The sequence below is a fragment of the Candoia aspera genome, chromosome 1 (assembly GCF_035149785.1).
Source record: "Candoia aspera isolate rCanAsp1 chromosome 1, rCanAsp1.hap2, whole genome shotgun sequence".
Classification (NCBI taxonomy): Eukaryota; Metazoa; Chordata; class Lepidosauria; order Squamata; family Boidae; genus Candoia; species Candoia aspera.
Window position 1 is genome coordinate 231,940,331 of NC_086153.1, and position 22,420 is coordinate 231,962,750.

At 42.4% G+C, this 22,420-nt stretch overlaps 1 protein-coding gene across 2 annotated transcripts; it reads right to left on the minus strand.

Moving 5' to 3' along the window:
• Positions 1-3,874: 3,874 nt before the first annotated feature.
• On the minus strand, positions 3,875-21,571 carry PATL1 (PAT1 homolog 1, processing body mRNA decay factor). 2 transcript variants are annotated; one of them, XM_063289122.1, is made up of 19 exons: positions 21,432-21,571; positions 17,046-17,157; positions 16,557-16,771; positions 16,371-16,445; positions 15,121-15,315; positions 14,698-14,799; positions 13,654-13,743; positions 13,045-13,250; positions 12,855-12,944; positions 11,690-11,873; positions 11,264-11,387; positions 10,627-10,724; positions 10,379-10,438; positions 9,795-9,943; positions 9,023-9,182; positions 7,136-7,291; positions 6,226-6,317; positions 5,763-5,912; positions 3,875-4,986 (listed from the first exon to the last, which is right to left on the minus strand). In XM_063289122.1, exons 1-19 carry the CDS (start codon positions 21,444-21,446, stop codon positions 4,965-4,967), a joined length of 2,295 nt encoding a protein of 764 aa, XP_063145192.1. In that variant the 5' UTR covers positions 21,447-21,571; the 3' UTR covers positions 3,875-4,964. The 2 variants fall into 2 exon arrangements, 1 of the variants encoding a protein (XP_063145192.1); XR_010066846.1 differs by lacking the exons at positions 3,875-4,986; positions 5,763-5,912; positions 6,226-6,317 and having other exon boundaries at positions 7,154-7,291; positions 9,023-9,157.
• Between the last annotated feature and the right edge of the window lie 849 nt (positions 21,572-22,420).

The window sequence follows — 22,420 nt, forward strand, 5'->3', positions numbered from 1 at the left end:
GTGAACAGTTCAGCTGGGATGCCGTCGTCTCCTGCTGCCTTGTTATTAGCGATGCTTCTTAAGGCCCATTCAACCTCACTCTTCAGGATGACTGGCTCTAGCTCCCTGACCACACCGTCAAAGCTATCCCCAATATTGTTATCCTTCCTATACAGGTCTTCTGTATATTCTTGCCACCTTTTCTTGATCTCTTCTTCTTCTGTTAAGTCCTTGCCATCTTTGTTTTTGATCATACCCATTTTTGCCATATTTTGATGCGTGGACCACCAAAGCTCTACACACATGATGAGTGTGCCCGATCAATCGCTCTTGCGTGCTTGATTTACAGTACAGCAGCTGAGCCCTGTATTTTAAGAATTCTGAAAAACTATGTCATAGAGGTTTGGATCTAAATATGGGGACTAGTTTGTTCACTGATGAAGACAGAACGTGGACCCCATCTGCTCTAATCTCCCAGTGTATTTTTCTGCTTGTCTGTCTCACTTGGAAACTGAATCTTACTTCTTTCCAGATAGAAAGGGAATTGCTATTGGGCATTTAGAAACTTTGGTTCTAAAATCCTGTGGCTAAAAAGACTAGGAATAAATGCTGGACTTGTGTCCAGAAATAACTCGGCTCAGGCTGACAGGTCACAGGCAAGGTGGATGGAAATGATGGGGGGGGAGGAGGACAGGACTCTCAGATCCCCTCAGGACTGCTCCCTCCTCCTTCACCCCACAGCCCTCATCTTTGCCTGTGGCCTATCAGCCAGCCTAGTTGGCAATACTTAGTTTTCCAAACATTTCTACTGAAAGGCCAACAGCAGAGCTAGAGGGTCCGTGGATATTTCTTGGCAAGGCTCCATAGACATCATTACAGCATTCCAAATATATCCAGCTGCCCTGGTTCAATGAGATCTTCATGTAGCCAGTCTCACTGACTTTCTTCACTTAAGTGATGCACGTCGGGGGAAGGCAGTTCTGGGAATGGCCACATTTGTGACATGAAAATGGTATTAATGCCAATAAGTCATGCATTCACTTCACAACCAAATGGCATTATGAGCCATTTTACTGGGCAACCTTGCCCAATTATGATAGGTGGACAGAGGGGAGAAGCCTCTTCTGCTTTTCCAGGTAAGCACCCTGTGTATGTATTATGGGTGGGCCATCCAGGCTGGCCAAGCTGGGGAAGAGTGGCAGGAGGAGGAAGTCCCCCCACCAGCACTTGCCAGCTAGTTTGAAAAACTGCTGACAGGCCCTGGGGGGAAAGAGAGCCCAGCTTCAGAGAACCAGTGACTTTGCCCCCAGAAGTAGAATGGCCCTAGAAAGCAAAGCCTAATAACCAGCAGAGAGGTGGTGTATCCGCAAGAGCCTAAAGTGACCGTTAGCAATTGGGCAGATCCCAACCTCTGTTTGCATTATTGTATCTGGGACCAAAAACTATCTTGGGAGAAGAGGAAAACACTACTTTAGATCAAGAACACCTGAAGATGACTTTAAACTGCCTCCAGTATGGGCTAGGAATAAGATGAAGACAATATCAGGATGGGTCATTTAAAAAAGTTAAGTGAGATAGCTTCATGGTGCAGTGGAGGGGTGTAAGGATGAGACCTACAGTAAGTTTACTTGAGAACATTTGATAAAGAACTGTACTTTTTAACTGAACTTACGTCACGTCCTGTTCGGTTGTTAAGTGAGTAACTGTGGGTTGTTAAGGGAGATGTGACCATTACTTGCAATTTACTGCTGGCTTCTCCATTGACTCTGATTGTCAGAAGCCAGTTGTGAAGCATGCAAATGGTGATCATGTGACCACGGGATACTGCAACATTGTAAATGCCTACTGGTTGCAAAGTGCCCGAATGCCAATCATGTGATTGCAGGGATGCTGAGATGGTTACTTTTTCAGCACTCTCGTAACTCCAAAAGGTCATTAAACAGGGCAGTTGTTAAGCGAGGTCTACCTGTATTATTACTTGTATGCTGCCTGACTCTCAACAACTCTAATTAAGCAATGGTATCCTAGATCTATACTTACAGGAAGACAAGAACAGAATCTCTTGTCATTGTAACATTGGCTTTGGACAGTCCTTTATCTATCCTTAAGTATTTATACAACATTCTCTCTGTCCTTCACAGAAAAGCTTTTACTCTCACCAGGCTCAATGCCCTGCTATCAAGGGTTCTGAAAGGGCAGTACAGCAACCTTCACTTTCAGGACCAAATCTGTCCCTGCTGAATCAACATCTCTTGTTTTGCTGAGTTGTCCCTTGTATTATACATGGTACTCTGAATAAATATCACCCCTCCTCATTAACAGTTCCAACCGCACAGTGGAAAAGAACACATCTTTTATTATTAGCCAATAAATCTTAGAAATCTGCAAAAATGTGGCAAAATATTGCTCAGTATAGTTAGGCATCCTGTGATGTACTTTGATTGTCATTTTCCTGATAGTAGTATGGCCCATGTAGAAGCAATCTGTAGCCCTCTGTGGTCTTAGGTATTGCCTTTAGAATGCGTCAGAGTTGCCACAAATTGTTATTTTAATGTGTCAACAGGCAAAAGTTGTTACATACAGTATACCCTTATTTTAACAGACCATGATTAAGCAGAGTTAATAGGCAAAATATGCTGAACCAGGATATGCTGTACTGGGACATTGACAACAGTGCCTAAGGGAGGCAGGGAAGGAACACCACTGGGAAGATCAGGGAACCCTGTGGGATATTCTACTGGGAGCTGCTGGAGAAGAAGGGAGCAATACATTGTTAGGGCTAGGGCAAATCCTTCATTCAAGAGGTGTTAATCCTCAGTCAATACTCCTTCCTCCCTATTAATTTAAATTACATTACATTACAAAACCTTAAATCAAATTTAACTTCTGAGCCAGCTTTTCTCACTTTTTGGGATGGAGCCTCAAGTCCAAAAATAAAGGTCAGACACCCTGCTTTAGGTCATGCTGGCTTGGATCTTCTTGCAGGCTTCTATATTTGGAACCATTAAAGCAGCATGTTGGGACTGTATGCCAGTAGTATATGGGCCAACCCTTGCAGGAATTGAAGGATACCCATTTTTGGAGCCATATTTACCCCAACTTTTCTCCCATATGTATACCCTCCATTCATCCAAAAATGTACTGCTCTGTTGCAATTAGGCTTTCCAAAGCTTTTTTAGATCTATTTAAAGCATTCAAAAACTTAGTTGTAGCAGGATGAAGCTTTTTACAGTGGAGATTGCAGCTTTTGGTGAGGAATGGTTAGCATTTTCCTTCTTAGCAGCACTTCCCTGCCTAAGTGCAGTTGCTCCTTTTAAAAGTTTCCAACAGATTCTCACATACAGTACATCCAGCACTAGGGTAATTAAATGGCAAGTCTTCAGTTACAGGAATAACCCAGACTGCCATGAATATTCTTTGTTTAACTGTTAGGGTTTCCATGCACCACTTGCAAACAAGAAAATCTACAGAAGGATAGGAGGAGCCACCGTGCTTAGATAGCAGATTTTCAAAACTATTACCTTTCTCACAAACTACTGGAGATGTGCAAAGTGGCAAGAAAAGCAATGAGATATAGACCATCTGGAGGCACATGTTTAAATTTGAATGCGTGAGAACTAACCCAAGTAGTAGCTGGTCAACACAGGCATGTTGTTCTATATTGCAGACAGCAAGAATGCTAAGCCAGGTAATTTCATATTACCCAGTGTATTTTTCTCATTAGATCAATCTATTATTTTCTGGTATGTGCTACGAATCCTTAATCCACATTTAGTCCTGTGTTATGTTTCCCTAGCATCAGGGACATGTAGACAACTTCTGTCTCCCAAAACACACAGGAGTCGATGTAACAGAAGAGCAAAATCTACAGATAAACCACACCTATACACTCCCCACAAGTATAGATTTTTTTTTATTTACAATACCCTATAAAAATGTAAATTTAGAAATTTTCATTAATCATAACCAAACCAAAAAGTAAAAGCACAATAATAATGGACCACTTGATCGTGTATACTGAAGGAGTAACAGTGGAGGAAAGGGCTCAAGGAAGTGGTGAAATGTCCAGTAATAGTGTGGCTTCAAAAGGCAAACAGGGGAAGAGAATACTGTGGAGAAGCAGCCAGTTAATAACAGGAGTTCACTGCTTAGAGAATACCTACATGTGCAAATTGTTTTTAAAAACAGTAAAAATTAAAAAAAAAAACTCACCACACTCCAAAAAATGAAAGACCACCCAGCAGGACCTAGCGATGTATGATACCAAAATTCAGTAAGGTTAATCTGCTCTATAGGAATTAATTCCTGGTACCTTCTTGGTTAGTCTACAGGGAGATCTTGGCCAGCTGTAGCCTGAAGCAAGGTGCAGGTCAGAGACAAGCTTAGGTAGAAAATGAGTCTTGGGAAGACTAGACACATGTGCAAAGATGATGTTGCTTCATCACAAGGTTCAGAAAGGTGACTGTTTTGTAGGGAACGGGCAGCACTACAATGTGGCATCTAGCACAGGAAGAGCAGAAAACAGACTCAGTGGGTCAATCAAGCGGAATTCCCATCATCTAAAAACACACTCCCACATATTAGAGGCACAGACACATCAGGCCTCTCTGTTTCCACAATAAAACAACACCACTACCCCCTTGGCCCTGTGTTCTTAGCAATGATACAGGAAGGGACTCCTTTCTCTAATAGTCCATCAGTAGTGTAGTGGGCAGAGGGATCTGCGCAGGGAGGAAAAGCCATTGCAAAAGTGCTAAGGAAAAGGATGGAGGAGCCTGGCTAGAATTTCAATGCAACAAGGGCATGCAGAAGGGAAAGCACCACCCCAACCAAGCTCAGGACAAGAGAGCAATCTTCTGTGCTGGGCCAGAGACATAATCCCACCAGGATTTATGTGAAGAAGGCACTGCCTCCTCTTTGCCCACTAAAATACGCTGGAGGTGACAGCAGCGATGGAGACCAGCATGACAACACTCTGAGGCCTTCTACCGTATTCCTTGGATCAACCTGAAATGGTAGAAGGTAATAAGAACTGTGAGACAGGCTGCAGCACTACTAGCCAGAAAGGTAACAGTTCAGTCCTTCAGTGTACACCTTCCAAGCAAAAACTGACAATCTGATTAAATAAAAAAGCATGTTTATTTGATGTAACAGTATAGTATAACCCATCTTTGAAATAAATTGTTTATAAATAATGTGACCAAGATTACAGGTTTCTACTGCAATGAGCTTACAGTCTAGAACTTAGATAGAAAAGACCACAATGAGGAAAAAGGCATGAATAAAGCATAATGAATGCCAGAAATTTCTATTACACACCTCTAAGTCTCATTTCAAATAGGCTAAAAAAATATTTTGCAAACATATCTCAACCTGTTTTAATGTTCTACTCGTATAATGTCTTCAACATTTAATGACATTATGGTTATTTGATTTGGTACACCCATATTTAATTCTGTTTCCTGCCTACCTGTTTTATTTTTTTAAGCTTATGCTGCTGAAATACTGTGGGCACTTTAGCAGTGGACTATATAAACAACACCCATTACATCTAAAGTATATCTCCTTCTTGCACACACTCACTACTTTATTTGCTAGATTCATATCCCACCTTTCCTTCAGGAACTCAAGGTAGCATATCTCCCCCCCATTTTCCCCCACAACAACAATCCTATGGGGTAGGCTGCACTAAGACAGAATGATCAATACCTCCTTCTCCAGTCTTTTCTTCATTACCATTCTTTACTTCTTCTATTAATATATGGATAATAGGACATACTTACTGCAATTTTGTCTCTAGCACATTCAGCTTTTGTTGATCAACATAGCGAGAGAAGAGAGATAAAAGATTAGAGGGGGTAGACACTGGCTTAGCCAAGACCACCTGAGGGATCCGGAGAAGCTCTCTAATTGCCATGATCATCACTTCCGTCCTGTCAAGGACAAAGTAACAACGGTTGTGGAAACAGTGAGTTTCATTCAAGGTTTGATACAGAAATGGATTGGGGGATTGTGGAATTGTCATGGAAAATGTCCCATCAGGTAGGCTGGCTTTAGATTCTGAAAGCTGTAGTCTAGGTCACTGTTTCTCAACCTCAGCAACTTTAAGATGTGTGGACCAACACTCAGAATTGGCTGGGCATGCTGGCTGGGGAATTCTTGGAGTTGAAGTCCACACATCTTAAAGTTGCCGAGGTTGAGAAACACTGGTCTAAATGTATCCCAAGTATGCCATTTAAGACTCACCACTGATTATCTTGTGTGAGCTCGGTGGCAGAATCTGAACTCTGCAGCTCCTCCCCTCGACTCAAGACCAAGTATAGCAGAGAGAGGCCAAACTAAAGAGTGGGAAGAAAAGGGAAAAAAGAAATCACACCTGCAATCCTACATAAACCCAAATCTAGAAAAAAAGCAGTCCATTAATTAAGGTAATTAACATGTAAATGATTAACCCGGGAATAGGTAAAGTAGGGCCCAAGGACAGCAAGGTGCACTCAGACACCTCCCTTGCTGTCTACCCGGCTCCTGGCCCCAGCTGACGTTTCAAGAAAACATTCTTTCCATTTAAAAAGGTTTCTAAAAAGCTAAAGCAGGCACGCTACAAAGCAAGTCACATACTGGGACTCCCTAAGTCCAAAGATAGAAAACATCCTAGCTTGCCTTCTGGTAAATGGATGTCTGTGGCTGACCACAACCATTTTGTGGTCCTGAAAGATTGTCTACTTCTGCACTAAAGCAATTCCCAGTTAGGATTAAAAGGAAGGTAGAGTGATAAAAAGCACACCAAACAGTCAGGTACCTAAAGGAGAAATACCCCACCATACAGAAAAAAAGCTATACCAGCCCAAGAGCTTCACTGAACAGATAGTGTAAAAAATTCCTATCTTAACAGCTATATCCAAACTAACATGGCAGACTAAGTATCCATGTCACTTAGTTATATTAACTTTCTTTCATTCCTGGCAGTCATCTCAGGGAGAGGGAAAACTGAGATTAGCACTATTCCACATTACTAGCAACCAACTTCTCATGAGCAGTAGAGATGAAAGGACCCCATTAGCTTCTAATGCATCCCGAACAGAAGTAGTGCCCTAAACCAGAACCAGCTGGCATGTACCGTGAGAGCAAAGACAAGCAAAGCAAAGCAAGTAGAAACCTTGTTCTGGAGAACTGCTGTGAGGTGGAGGTTGGCAGCTGTGGTCACTGTTGCACTGTGAGGTAGGTTCATTAACTGTTGCAGGACACTGGTAACAGTCCCCAATGGAAGATGATAGAGAACAAGGGAAAAGGGCCTCAAGAGACAGGGGAGCACCTAAAGGAGGTTATATTAAAACACATATTACTTAGACATGACACACGCCTCACCAAGAGATGGCCTGGAACAAATCTAGAGAGTATCACACTGATTTCTAATTTTTTCAGTCTAGCAGAAATGATGGCACATCTTTTTGTTTGCTAAACAGCAGTAAATAATAATGTTTCAGTGGAAGAGATTGATGGAAAAGAAATGGGGGAAGGAGAACTAAACCATATTATGTATGGAATGAAATTATAGCAAGGCTATTAAATCAAGTTTTACTCAAACCAATGTCATTAATGAATCTTGCCACTTTCAGAGGTAGCTATCATTTAGAGTCTTTCTGATTAAAGTCCAGAGGGAAATATTTAACACTTGGCCATACACAAGTCTGATACATTTTAAGGTGCTTTTTATATAAATGATCTCTGGAGCTCTGAAATCCTGTAGGAAACTTAGGTGCTATATTCTGAGGATAACAATATTGTAGGAAGCAACTGATGAAAAAACTCTTAATTTTCCTTCCTTTTCAGGAAAGGTATTTTTTATTGGTTTTCCTTGAACATTCTGTCAATCACAGATACTGTATTCTTAGATATATTCCTCTGGTATTTCTCAGCACTGTATTTTAAGAAGAATATTTTACATCATTATTAGAAGACTACAGAGAATAGTTAACCTATTGAAAATAGTATATTAGTATAGTCAGGGAAAACAGCAACAAAATAAATAAAGCAAAAAACAAGTTCCAATCCATCTATGCTGAAACTACTCTTAAGAAAATCCATGCTATCCTGCATTGTATTTTTTAGAATCAAACATAATTGTCTTCAACATTAAATGGCTTGAAAGGGGATGCTGTTGTTTTAGCCATTCCAGATAAACAAAGATCTATTAGTCAATTCAAAATGCACACTAGGAAATGAACTGAAATACTCAAAGCTTTAATACAAATATTTTAGGTATCTTCATTCAAATATAAGCTCCACCTTCTATACATTACTTCCATGTATGTGTTACAACTCTGGAAAAAAAAGGTGAAAGGTCCCCTGTGCAAGCACCGAGTCATGTCTGACCCTTTGGGGGGACGCCACTTTTGTAACATTTTCTTGGCAGACTATAGAGCGGGGTGGTTTGCCATTGCCTTCCCCAGTCGTCACCTTCCCTAGCACACTGGAACATCTCAGTTAATCCTCAGTAACAACAAATGTAATCAAAAATACAGAATATTACTTTTCCTTTCTCAAGAGAATATGTGAAGGCGCACAAAAGAATTTCTGAATTATAACATTCAAGATCAGGAGTAACAACAATGGAGTCCTTTAGACGTTTTGGACAGAATTTTCCTGGACAGCATGGATTATGGAAGTTGTAAACTAAAATGTCCGGAGGACACTAAAACATCTGAAGGATCTGTTATGGCAAAATAATTTGATGACACCATTCCTCCCAAGATTAGATTAGCCTCAACCCTGCTGGTCTTCTGCAAAGCAAGACCTGACTTTTCTCTCAGGTATGGGGGTCAGGAGATGGTTGAGCTCATGAGTTGTATGAATTTGTTGTCTGACTGGTTTATCCTCTGTGGACTTTTTTTTTGCTTTTGATATGTTTTCATTTTTGTATTTTGTTTATATACTGATGTTTTTATTGTGTTAGCCATCCAGAGTTGCTTTATGTGAGATGGGTGGCCAAATAAATCCCAATAACAACAACAACAACAACAATTTTTCTTCAGGTTGCATTTACCTCATCTTGAGCATCTTTTTTGATTAGGAATGGCAAATTCCTGGCTGTTGCCATTAGTATTTCAGCTGCTTGTTCACTGGACAAGAAAGGTAGGATCCGTGCAACTAGATGCTTTCCTTTACGTATACACATAATCTGCACAAAAGGGTCATCACTAAGTCTGATGGAAGAGGACATACAACTTTCCGTTAGGCAGAAACCAAACATGTAATGCTCTTCATATTCTCCAAGTAAAACAAGCAGATCTCATGATCCTGGGATAACATTTGAAGTTACAGTTTTTAGATTTTAGTGTGGGCTGTCTGTCTGATTTGACGTTTTTACTGGTTTTTATGTTCTTTCTAGTTTTGTATGCTGCCCAGAGTCCACTGGAGCTGGGCAGCTAATAAATTCAAATAAACAAACAAACTTTCACTGGGAGTTTTGTTGGCCATATTCAGGTCAAATATCAACTTTTGGCTTTTACTCAAGTGACCATCTTAAGCTGAGCTGGCAACTAAGCGATTTGAAAGGTCCATTCAGCTCTCATCTGAGAAGTGAGGGACAAACTGGGAGGAGTTGTTGCAATTGTTGTGGGTCCCTAAATAATAGTAGTAAGATATGGTGGAAGGTAGGAGGAAAAAAGGAAAACAAACCCAAAAATTATTACATATTTTTGTATTTTGTAATACAAGGAATCTCTACTGAAAAGAGATGTTTCTTTTATTAGAAATGAATTCAAAACAGCATTTTCTTTATTGAAGTGTTTGTATTCTACCAGGTAGGTTCTTACCTTTCTTGATTGGGCACTTTCCCCCTCAGATTGTCATACATGTCACAGATTTTCTGCTTTCTCTCCTCCATCAGGGCCAACCTGTCATCTTCCAAGCTCAAAAGGTAGCGTCTCTCATAGTCTTCTACATCCAGGAGGAGGCTATATGTCTGCGTATCAACAGACAGATTTTAGGCACACCACCTAACATTCCAATGTGGGGCAGCACTTCCAGTAATCTAGAAAATGGCCTTGAACTGATAAATCAAGTCCGAACTTTATTCACAGTAGGTAAGGAACAGATTCCTGCTTTAAACAGCCTAGCATCTGGCTTGGCAGGTCAGGCTATTTGTTTAAACTCATCTCACTTATTTAGAACCAACATTGTAAGCATGAAGTTAATTCAGTAAATGAATAATTATGGTTAACCTATGGAAGGATGCTCTTCAGGGAGACTCTTGGAGAAGTAGTATCTTAATTCAAATGAGAACTCATGTTGCTTTCCACTATGGAACTGATTTCAGTTATCTGCTGCTGTATACCAGGCATGGAATCAGTAATTACTTTTAATATGAAGCTGGATGAGGAATTAATGTCAAATTCACCTTCTCAATAGTGAAGAGAGTCTGACGCCTTTTATCTCGAACCTGCTTCTCTTTAGTCTCCTAAGGAAGAGAAAGAAAATGCAGCAGAAAGAATGTACACTGTTCAGAAAATTTCTCTCCCAGAACCTGAGAAGAGCAGGGAACAAGAAAGTTCAGTAATTCCCTTCTCATATTTGGAAGGAAACACAAGAAAGAATAAGACAAAATACCTGCTGAAAGACAAAGTAACTGTGGTAAAAGAAACTTACATCTTCCTCTCCTCTTAAAGTCACAATAGCATCAATCATTTTGCGAGGGTTGTTCACGCTGGACACCGTCAGCTTCCCTAGAGAGCCCTCAAACTGCACTGCAAATACAGAAGGAAAACAGTGCAGATGGGTTTGATGAGTCAAAACGGTCTGCCTGGAAACTCTGCGCTCTTCACCCAGAACTCTCACATTCTACCTTTCCACTAGTTAGCTAATAAAGTAACGCCTGGACAAGAAGGCTGTATTTTGACTTCACTAGCAGCTCACATCGGTGTATGCCTACAAAATCCTTCTACTCCTTGGTGTGCATAAGCTTGCATTCCTTTACTCCCTCTATAGTATTATGCTAAATCTACTGCAGTAGATTTGTAGAACTACGTAGGAGTAAAGTTAAACATTATATACGTGCATGGGGAGGGGAATATTCTTCCTGAATGTAGGAGGCAAAGAAAATAGTAAGAAGCACATATTCCCTGTGTCCAATGGATGAGTTTTCTACCTGCAGATTTTAAAAAAAACAAATTACCTTTAGTAGTGATATCTCAGTCCCCCTCCATTCCACTCTTACACCTCGAAGTTTTACTTTCTCACTTACTGCATATATAGACCAGTCTCTTCCTATGCAACAGAAACTTACCTGGCTTATAGGCATGCTCTAGTTTCGCCACTTGTGGGGTGATTAGTTTAGTACGCTCCTTTTTAGGGCCATCACCATGCATCTCCTCAGCTGCGGACAATTTTTCTAGTTTCTGAAAATAGTTCTAAGGCACCGAAAAGTTGGTTAGAAGCCAGCTTGAACACCATCAGCGTGCCATATTTTTGAAGAAAAAGAGAATCCACTGCCCCACCCAAACAGCAAAAACAGAAACTTTGTATAAATGGCCTCCAAGGAAAAGAGGAACAAAAGCAGAATGGGACAATTTTTTTCCCTACCAACTGAAGGGTGCTTGGATGGGCAAGAGAGTGACGAACAGATGCAGATGCTACTGCCCACACCATCCACTTAGGCATAACCAGGGACTACAGAATGAACAGTCACTTGTTGGAATACACAAACACCAACCTGATAGTAGAAGTCATCCAAATATGGATCAGTGCTTTGCAGTTGCATCATCTGGATCTTGGATACCCAGTCTTTCTCCCGTTGCAGCATAAGATTAGCATAAGGGTCCTTCCTCATCTGCTCTTGATGGTTGTTTCTGTGGCTCCCTCGATCCCCTGCAGACCCATTTAGATTCCTCTGTTGACTAAAAGAAATGCAACATAATCTGGTAAAATACAGAACAGCTATATTCTGTATCCTCTGAAGAAAGTACTTTGGAACAGTAGCCTGAGACTTATAAAGCATCTTTTGGCACCAGTCCTGAGCAGAGCAGAGCAGGACCCTTCAAGCAAATTTCAACAGCTGTCATGAAACACAGCTCCAGATTGGCATAACATTGTGGTATCATTTCAATCAATAATTATGTTTTGACAGGGCAAAAAGTCATTTGCTAAATCTAAAGAAAGACTCATTTGAGTAACTTCTCTCAGGCGGAGTAGTTCTTCAAGTGAATAGGACCATCAAGAAACAGAAGTGTGCGTGGCAGATAGTAGGACAGGTATTCAGTGCAGATATTTTCTCAAGAATGCAGGAACTGCCTTGTTGGAAAGAGCTAATCATCTGTCCAACATGCCAGTTCTATCAGTAGTCTACTGCCTGCTCTATAAAAATGCGCAAGAGGAATACACTTCCCTGTTTGTTCTTCATGTCTAGTCAACAGATGCTTTGCTCATGGAAATTCAATTTTAGCCATTATGGCTAACAGCTGACAAAAGTCTACAGATTGGTCTAACAACTTTGAAACTAAGCCTCTGGATTTTCTCTCTCCCTGCAGTGTATTTTCTAAGTTTTTCATGCAGCTATTAAAGATATTATTCATCTTCCCATGATTACTTCTGCTATCTTTGGCCTTAGTGATATGGTCTTCCAAATTTCTATCCAGCCCATTCCCATTCACTGAATTGTTTGCCACTGTCTGACTCATTGTTCAAAAGCCTGATCTACACATTTATAAGCACAATCATGTTACAGAAGCACTGAGACTACACAAGTTGCCTGGGGCACAAAAAATGTGTTTCCTTGATGCCAAGCACAGGGAGCTCTGTCCTCACTCTTTGCACTGTGAAAGCATTTATGCTCTCCTCCCTTATCTTCATAAAAGCACACAAATGCATTGAATACCCACTTCCTGTTCTGCTGCTGTCTCTGGTGTAAGAGTCGTCGATGTTGTGGGTGAAGGTGAGTTGTATCTGGCCTGAAGATCTGTGGCCGAGGCCTGGGAAAAAATGATCCTTCTCAGAAAGGGCCCTGGAGTGCTCACAAACACAACTCAATTTAGCAGTATTGTTGAAAGAATGGTGGAGGAGGTAGGTTACCGTAGATTCTGCAAGTGGGCTCCAGGGCATGGGGAGTGGTGTTGTGAAGGCGGTGTAGGTGGTGCCCCAAAGAAGGCACGAAATCCACTGGTTGGAGGCATCATCTGTCCTACACGGCCCTGGAGCAGTTTTGGGTTCATGGGTGCAAGTGGGCTGCCAACAAGACCAGAGACCCGTGCAAACTGGCTGGGAGACATCCTCCCTGCCTACAGAGTGGAGAAGGGAAAAACAGCAACATCAGATATTCAACCACCCCCAGACAGAATTGTTTATGGTTCCTGAATGCATGAATGAGGAAGTGATAGGAACACAAGCAGCAAATACAAAGAGGAAGAACTTGTATGGCAGAAGCGAATATCTCACAGATGAAGGGCACAGAATTCTTTTTAGGATGAAAGCTGCATGTTAGAAAGCAAGAGGAACACAGGGCAAAGAAGAGGGCAGGGCCAGAATAAACACTAAATCTGATTTAATTTAAACATACAGTTAGCAAAACGTTGAGGGTTTCATGCATCTTTGGGATCTCAGGTTCTGCCTCTCTTAGAGAAAATGCTGTACACAACAATAATGGAAATGAGAAGGCGTTCAAGATAGTAGGTGGTGGCTTACCTGTGCTCCTCCTAGTAGCTGTGCTCTTTGGAGGTGGGTGAGAACAGGAGTAACATTAGGAGGGAAAGGGTGGCCCAAGAGGGAGTTGTTCTGGTACAAGAAAAATGGAATACTTGAATTCTTAAGGTAAAATTTGGTCTGCTTCCAGATACATTCAGAAGGTGAAGGAGGAAATACAAAAGCTAGAATTGCCTAAGCATTCACAGAGGAGCAGAAATGCCACTTATTCATTTTTACATAAACAGCTGCTTAACAACAGCACCCAAGATAACATTAAAATATCAAAATAATCTGTATAGCACCACAATGAAAACCTAATTCAAAGTTCATAAATATCTAGTACAGCAATCATTTCTATCATATAGGACAGGATGAGGAAGGGAACTGGGAAAGAGAGAGAGAGGCTAAACAATTCAATATAAAAGCAGACAATATTTTCTAACAGTGGAGAGCCATACTCAGGGCATCTTTACTGAATGGTCAATATGGTCTGTAGATCTCAAACCCCTGAAAGGCCAAGTATGGTTAGATATATGGCCATTAGTCTGGAGTTAATTTTGAAGCCAACAGCTTCACTGAGTGAGACCTGAAAATTTTTATCCATAAATTGCCATAAAAGTAAAAGCAAGGATATGAGTATTCTTCTTTCCACTTTCCCTATTTGCAACAATGAAAACCTAAAGGAATAGTCACATGTCCAACTTCCCAAAACTAACAGCTTTCAGAAGTGTTAGGATTACAACTCCCAAAATTCCCACTCTTCTTGAAGGCACCAGGTTATAGAAGTTAGAAGTGCAGGAAGATTGCTCTGGGAGTCTCCTCTCATTGACACATTCTCTGCTGTCCATAGAAAATTAAATTTGCTAAAGGTCAGAAATTACTATTTCAAAACTGGGCAGGGCAATAATATAGAGATTCAAGATTACATTTATGAGAAATCACCTTCAAGAACATTGGAAGGATCAAGTGAACCAGGGGAAAAGGGGAAGCAAGACTCGTTATCAAAGGCAAACTGAACATACAGAACTACTGAGGCAAGACTACCGTTACACTGCAGAGCTGGTTTGGAGACATCCTCTCACTGAAGGGACTTGGATAACGCTGCTGAATCGGGACTCTGATGTGGACAGGCTTTGGACATAGGATCTGTTGAGCAGAAAGGAGAAGAAAGTAAAACAAACATGCAGGCAAGTTGGTTTAAGACTCAACCACCAATCGCTTCTGCCAGTTCCAGCTCTAATTCCTAAATACCAAGTTACTTTCTCAATGTAAATAGGATGGGGGGGCATGTCAGGTTGGCATTGACAGCTGGCCAAAGTGATCTACATTCTCTCCTGAAGGGAAGCTAGCCTACAGGGTATGATATCACTTGTTGTACTGCATCCTAGTATCTCTCTTTATTCTGTTCCTTTAAGAATCCTCTACCCTAGATCCGTGCACCTTTATTCCAGAAGGCGCAAACAATACCTGCTGGTTGAAGTTGGGCATGGTGGGCTGCTTAGGGGGCGTCCCAATAGGAACAGCCCTAACAGGAGGACTGCCAATGACTGGGGAGCATGACCGCCTGGGTAGTGCCCTTTCTGAGAGATCTTGCTCCTCTTCTCGGGACTGCGAAGGCCTCTGTGGTAGAGCATATTCCAGCACAGACACGGAGGGCACCTCCTAAACAGAAGGAGGAGAGAAACACATCTGGTATCCCCTTTAAATATTCAGCTATTTAGGAAGAGAAAGATATAGTGGAATATTGCTTAATAAATACCTTTCTCAAGTAGGAGGTAGGCTAGTGACAGTCAAACAGTAAACAAAAGTATTTTTGGGGGGCAAGCATGAGCTAGCAGTAGATGAAAGACATCCTTATTAAATAAACTTAGTGCATGCAATTTTAGATACTAGATAGTAAGAAAGCCTGGGATCTCTTTTCATCTATGCCAACAGTCAGAGAGAAAGAGAGAGAGAGAATGAGAACGAACTATAATCTCCCCACCTGATTTAGAAGAACAAATCTATAAGCAGGAGCAGAAAGGCTAACATGTATTACAAGCTTTCCGAAGCTATGCGATTCTAAACCTGACAAGTAGCCTTTCTGTCCTCCTTCTTCCAGATGTGTTGGATCTCACTCCCATAATTCTCTGTCAGCTAACTGAGTGGGGACCAAGTTGGGAAAGGATGGTGCAAACTATCCAGCATGAAATTTTCTAATCCCCATTTAAAAAGTCATTACATTTCTGATACCAACGAATTTTGCCTAGGGATAATCCACAAGCTTTAAAAATTCTACCCTTGTTTTTTTTTTGTCCCAGCAGAGACCCTGAATAATTTATTTCTGCAGGAAATTTTAGATAATCTTTTAAAATGCTTTAATTCAAGCCATCAACCTGATTACCCACAAACATCTAAGATGCCAAAATATTTAGCAAGGGAGGCTGTACATCTCTAGCTGCTCCACCTGACCTATCAATAGTTGAAACAAAGAAATAAGATATGGTCGGTTGTAATGATCTTTAGGGCACTTTGTTCCTTTTGCAAAAATTCAGTAAAAGATTTCTTTCTGTTCTTTCCCCACTTATGATAGCAAACCTGTTGGTTAAAAACAGCTCCTTTATCAGCTATACAGCTCCCTGAACATTATGAAATGGAAATAGCAGGGAAAGAAGACACCTTTCTGGAAAAACTAGTATCTTTGATGGTTCAGAAAGACAATAAAAAGAGCACTGAACCTGAGCAAGGAGTGGTCCTCTAATGCGCCTGAGAACTGAGGGCCCATCCCAGATGCTTGAATTGAGGCCACCTGGCTGTTGGAAAGAAGGGAACATAAATACATTTACAGAAAGGACTTTATACTCTACGTGAGCCAGTTATAATTAGATCACTTTTCCCCCATCGTTTTCATCACTTGTAGACACCTGTACCAGAGGCCGAGTTTGTACAGCCTGCATAATGGCTGGATCTTCCAATTCATTATCAATCACCATTTTGCTAAGCCTCTCTGCCAGGTTTTCTTCATGATCACCCAGCAGGTCCATCTCATCAGTAACTCTGTGATCTGCTTGCTCTGTGGAGGATGCAGGCTTTTCTTCCAGCTCAGCCAATCTTTCATGCGCTTCCTGCCAGTCATCATCTATAAAGGAATGACAGGAACAGCATTTCCCTCACATTTCTCCCATATTCCCTCACTCTTCATGCTATAACAGTGTTATGCCTTTATCTCCCAGGCAGAAGATCATCCCTTCATCTCCCAGGAATAGAAAAGGGCTTCCCCAGAATTTCTAAATTCAGCAGTGAACACAGAACCAAGCTAAAAGTTATTCCATGGGGAAGACATGAGGCTGTTTATGTAGAGAACCTCTATCATATAAACAGAAAAGCAGGGTATATTGGCCATATGAACTCACCAATTGCACCAGCTCCAAATGTGTCATCATTGAACTGATCAATATCTTCATCTTCCTCAGCCAAATTATGAAAGGCTTCTTCATCTTCATCTAAAGGGCAGTCCTCAAGGGACTTAAAATAAAAGAAAACCTCAGTAGTTATTTTAGCCCCCTTCTATAGTAATCCAAAAGTATTATTGAAGAAGGAAGTCTAGAAACTTGTTCCTCCCCCTCAAAAAAACCCTGAAACCCCAAGACCTGTAATTCCACAAGTTGAGACTTTATCTCTGCATTTCCAAAGAATATGCAGCTGCCATCAGATTTATCCAAGAATAATTAGGAATGAACCTAGTGAGAAAAACATCTCCATGTAAATCCATACTGCCTATTGTGCAAATCAATCAATCAATCAATCTATCCATCCATCCATCCAATTTGTCCCCGCCCATTTCCTCCCTTCGGGGGACTCTGGGCGGTTTACAGTAATCAATTAAAACAACAATCATACAATGAGTAAAATACACAATATAAAATTACAGTAATAAATAATATAAATAAGAGTAAAAAAATAAAAAAGTCCAAGTGGCCAAAGAATCTAAAAATTTACCTCCACAACTGAAAGTTACTTCCTGGCAGCCTTCTCCAACTGGCATATTTCATGTGTTCAGCTATAGCTCCCATCATCCCCAGCCAGCATAGCAAGCCCTACAGGCTTGAGATTGTAGGATCTGATATTGGAGAAGGCTGTCTTACGTTGCAGATTAGGAAGAAGTGACATTTCACAGGAGTTGAATGGTTTGGGGTTCCTTGGGTAAAATATTTTGCCAAGATACTGACTGATTCACATACCATACTAGGCCAAAACAAGGCACATTAAGGCATTGCATGATACATGGGTCCAGTCATTGTGTCATCACTTTTAATTTCATTATAACTACAGAACCTCAACTTTACCAAGCATACTTCACTCCTTCCTATGCTGTAATATTGCATCATCAACACCTAATATGCATAGATAAAATCTTGGTGGGTACCCTGAAGTTAGCATGTGTATGTATGTGGTTGTGGATGCGTGTATGTTCAGGGGGCGCATCTACTAGAACAGTAAACTGTGCAGAGAAACTTAACTTCATAGCTTTTCCTGTTTGGAAAATGATTCAGTCTTACATTACAACCTGCAGGAGGGTATGACAGGGTGGCTGAACTATAACTCCCAGCAGCCCTGCCCAGGAAGACCAATGATCAGGTATATTAGGAGCTATTAGTCAACAACACTTGGAGAGCCACAGGCCCCAGTTCCTGGATGATAATTCTGGAAAATTGACTGGGTTCACATGTTATGCTAAGACATGAGAGGTTGGGTTCACACAAAACATTAATAAACTATAGTTCACAAAGCACAGTTACTAAGTTCATAAAGCATACAAAACCAAAATAATAATAATAAAAAACATATTATGGTTTAGCAAGATGCATCATGACTTAGTATGTATATGATCCCAGGCATAGACTTTGTTATGGGGAAGACTAAAGTTGAAGTAAACTGGAGATTTAAGTGCTACATGGAGTTTGGTCCATTAATTTGCCCAGAGAAAAGAACCTAATATAATAAATTTGCATGTATTATAATGTATTTGCAATATGATACATATATTACCAAGACCTGGCTGGGTCCGGAAGGGGGAATAGTCCTTTCTGAAATATGCCCAGCAGGGTTTCTTGTTTGGCATCAGCTGAGACTCTGGGGCAGGGCTGTGGTGACTGTCATCCAGGAATCCCTTATGGCTTTCAGGAGTGCTGTGCCCAGGTCCCTGGATGTGAGACCCTGTTCATTAAGTTGGGCTGTACGGATCATTTGGGATTGTTGCTGTTGCACCAGCCTCCCGGCTGCAAAGCAACCTTCCTGCCTGAGCTCCTTGATTCCATCTCAGGGCTGGCAGTGGAGTTTCCCAGACTTGTGGTTCTGGGGACTTCAATCTGCCTTCTTTGGGAGTGGGGTCTGAGGTGGCTTGGGAGTTCATGTCCACCATGATGACCATGGGCCTATCCCAGGTCATCTAGAGCCTGATACAGGACAATGGTCACACTCCAGATTTGGTGTCTCCCTTGTCTGACCCCCAATTTCAGATCACAAAGCTACCACTTGACCTCTTGGTGGCTTTCGATACCATCAACCATGGTATCCTTCTGGATCGGCTCAGGGGATTGGGGGTGGGCAACATGGTGCTGCGCTGCCTTGCCTCCTTTCTCTGGGGTCGATTCCAGTTGGTGATGACTGGGGAAGAGAGGTCCCACCTGCAGCCCCTACTATGTGGGGGGGCCACAGGGTTCACTGCTCTCCCCTCTCCTATTTCATATCTACATGAGGCCGCTGGGTGAGCTCATCCATCACCACGGGGTGAGGTCTCATTAGTATGCTGATGATACCCAACTGTACATCTCTGCCCCTGGCGAAGTAAGTGATGCTGTGAATGCCTTATCCTGGTGAGGGTCTAGATGGGGAACAATAGCCTTCAACTGAACCCTGGCAAGATTGAGTGGCTTTGGGTTTTGGGTCCTATCCGTTCTAGGACTATACCATCTTTGGTGCTGGTCGGGGTGGCATTGCCCCAGACAGACCTGGTTCGCAATCTGAGGGTCCTCCTAGACTTGTGTCTCCTGCTTGAACAGGTGGCAGTCGTGGCGAGGAGGGCCTTTGCACAGCTTTGTGTTGTGCACCAATTGCACCCCTTCCTGGATCAGGAGGCTGTGCTCAGAGTCACTTGTGCCCTAGTCAACACCAGATTGGACTACTGTAATGCGCTGTACATGGGGCTGCTCTTGAAGAGTATCTGGAAGCTTCAACTGGTACAGAATGCAGTGGCACGGGCAGTTATGTGTGCTCCTAGAGCACGTATTATACCTCTGCTTTGTGAACTGCACTGGTTGCCAGTTTGCTCCAAGGTCCAATTCAAGGTGCTGATTTTGTCCTTTCAGCCCTTCATGGCATAGGGTTGGGTTATCTGAAGTCCCTCAAGACCTGGTTATGTCATCAGGCCTGGGGGTCTTTGGGAACCAGAGACATTCTTAGATGGCTCCACTGTGATTGATATTCTTGCTCTCTCCATAGGGTCTGTATATTTTAAATTTTTTGATAATATTTTTATTTTAATCATTACTTTTTATCTTTTTATAATGATGGTTTTTAAAATCTATTTGCTGTTTTAATTTTATCTCATTGTTGTATACCACCCAGAGTTGGCTTGTGTGAGGAGGACCATATAAATGTGAGCAACACACACACACACACACACACTCTGATGGCTATAGGTCCATGTGAAGGTCATCAGGTTGGAAAAGGCTACTGTGCTGTAATATTTTTGTACAGGTCTGAATCTTATAAATATCAGTGAGTCAAATGCTCAGAATAAAAGGAACACATTTTGTTATCTCAAATCGCATCAATCCTATCCTCTGGTCCACAGGCAACATCCGAATATAAACAGAGATCAAAACAGTAATGGAATTATCAGCTCATGTTATTTTATCCTCCATTTGTTCTAAAAAGTTCCATTTTCATAATCATCTGTGCAGACAAAAGACTACTTCCACACCACTGTAAAAACATCATCCCTAAGCAACATTTGTAATTCTGATTATTGAACTTTCCAAGGCACTGGCCAGTTGCACACCTTCACTTACAAGATTTACTCCTTATCTCCAAATTCCCAATCCATAGATTTTTCTTCTACAAACCAAACCTCTTTCTGTTCCCTCTCCTTCCAACCATCAAGCACTGTGTCACAATGTATTCATTTACCCACAATCTAGGTATGCTCCTTCAACAATTTTCTTAGGAGAAAAGGAATAACTCCATTCTATAATTCATGCTGGGGTCTCTAATTCACTTCCACGTGTTTTAAAGTATCGATTCCTCCAAAGCGCCCCTCAGGAACAGGAAATACAGGCGAGCGGGCAGTCCCTAAAAGGCCCTGGCACACCAAAGAAGCTCCAGCAAAGCTAATTTTTTGGTTCGGGAACCGGCTGCCGAGAGTTGGGGAAGCGACGAGCCTTGCTCGGCAAGCATCGGCCACGCCAGGGTTATCCGCCTTTGCCACCGTAGGTGCGCAGCGATGAGACCACAGGCGGGAACTTGGACGAAGCAAAGAAAGGACAAGAGCAGCCTCGTCCCGCCACCCCCACCCCAGAGGTCTGCTCTGCTTGGCCTGGCCAGGCTAAGTCGCCCCCAGGCGGGCAGGGGACCTTCCGCTCGTACAGCGAGCCTCCTCTCCGCAAGAGCCGGGGAGCTCCCGCGACGGGTCAAAGGTCACCGCAAGGGTGGTCCTGGCCGCCTCCCTTCCAACGGAGGAGGCCCTGCCTGCGCGGGAGGCCGGCAGCCCCCGCCGCGCGCTGTCGTCACCTTCTCACCTGGTAGCGGAACATGGTTGGCGGGGCGCGGAGTCTCCCCCTCCCCGCTGCCCGGGAGGCTCCGCGCGGACCCTGCTCTACCCCGGGAACCCCGCCCCCCTGGTACGTGCTCCGCGTGTTGACGTATCACCTAAAGTCCACCAGACAGATTTCCTCTTGCGTAGATGAATTCGGCGCGCATGCGTACTGGCAGCCGCCTTTCCTCCAGGTCCCGCTATTGAAAAAGAGAATGTTTTTTTTAACTCGTCAGGGGGAGAACCGCCTTAAAGGGCCAGGCGATCGTTTCTGTAGAGGAAAAGGGCTTGCTCAGCTATATAAGGAAAGCCTCCATATCAATTGCTGTTGCTGTTGTGGATCATCCTGTATGTGTGCTGTACTGAAGTTTTGCACAGACGTTAGGGCTGTTTTCAAAATACAAAATGTACTTTGGCCTGGCTGTAGCGCCTGCTGGGAAGAATATAAAACAACGACTGTATGTCTTTTTCTGGGCTCATGCGGCTGTCTTCCGCAGTAACTGGCACACAATCTCCAGAAAAAAACACTTTTGGTTTAAGGTGCTCCCAACGGGTGCTATGAGCATCCCAAAGTGTGCTCAGAATCGAATCCGGATCGTTGCCCATCCCTAAGAAATGTCACAGAAACAAAGGAAGAAAACACTACCTTTTTACCATTCTTCCTGCCATTTGGGCGAGACTGGCAGAAATCTTGTCAATTTCACCTGATTTCATTTTGAAGAAAGGTCCACAGTTTTGCCATTCTGTCAAAGGAGGGGGAGGAGGAGCCAGCCTTTCGCTGTTCCACCAGTGAACTTGTAAAAAAAAACGCAGAAAAGTCCACTGTTCTAGCTCCCTTGAGAAGTGGGGAATGTCCAGGACAAAATGGCTGTGGAGGGCAGTGACCAGTGACGGAGGGGAAGGGGTGTGTACAGTAGGTATATAATGAAGCACAGCAGGTGAACTAGACAGTATGACATGAGCCAGTGCAAGCCA

Excerpts from the sequence above, each read along its gene's own strand:
- PATL1 (XM_063289122.1), bottom strand. Across the intron at positions 13,744-14,697 it reads ACCAGCTCTGCAGTGTAACG|AACAACTCCCTCTTGGGCCA; the intron begins GTAGTCTTGCCT and ends TTCTTGTACCAG. Across the intron at positions 10,725-11,263 it reads AGAGCATGCCTATAAGCCAG|TGCAGTTTGAGGGCTCTCTA; the intron begins GTAAGTTTCTGT and ends CTGTATTTGCAG.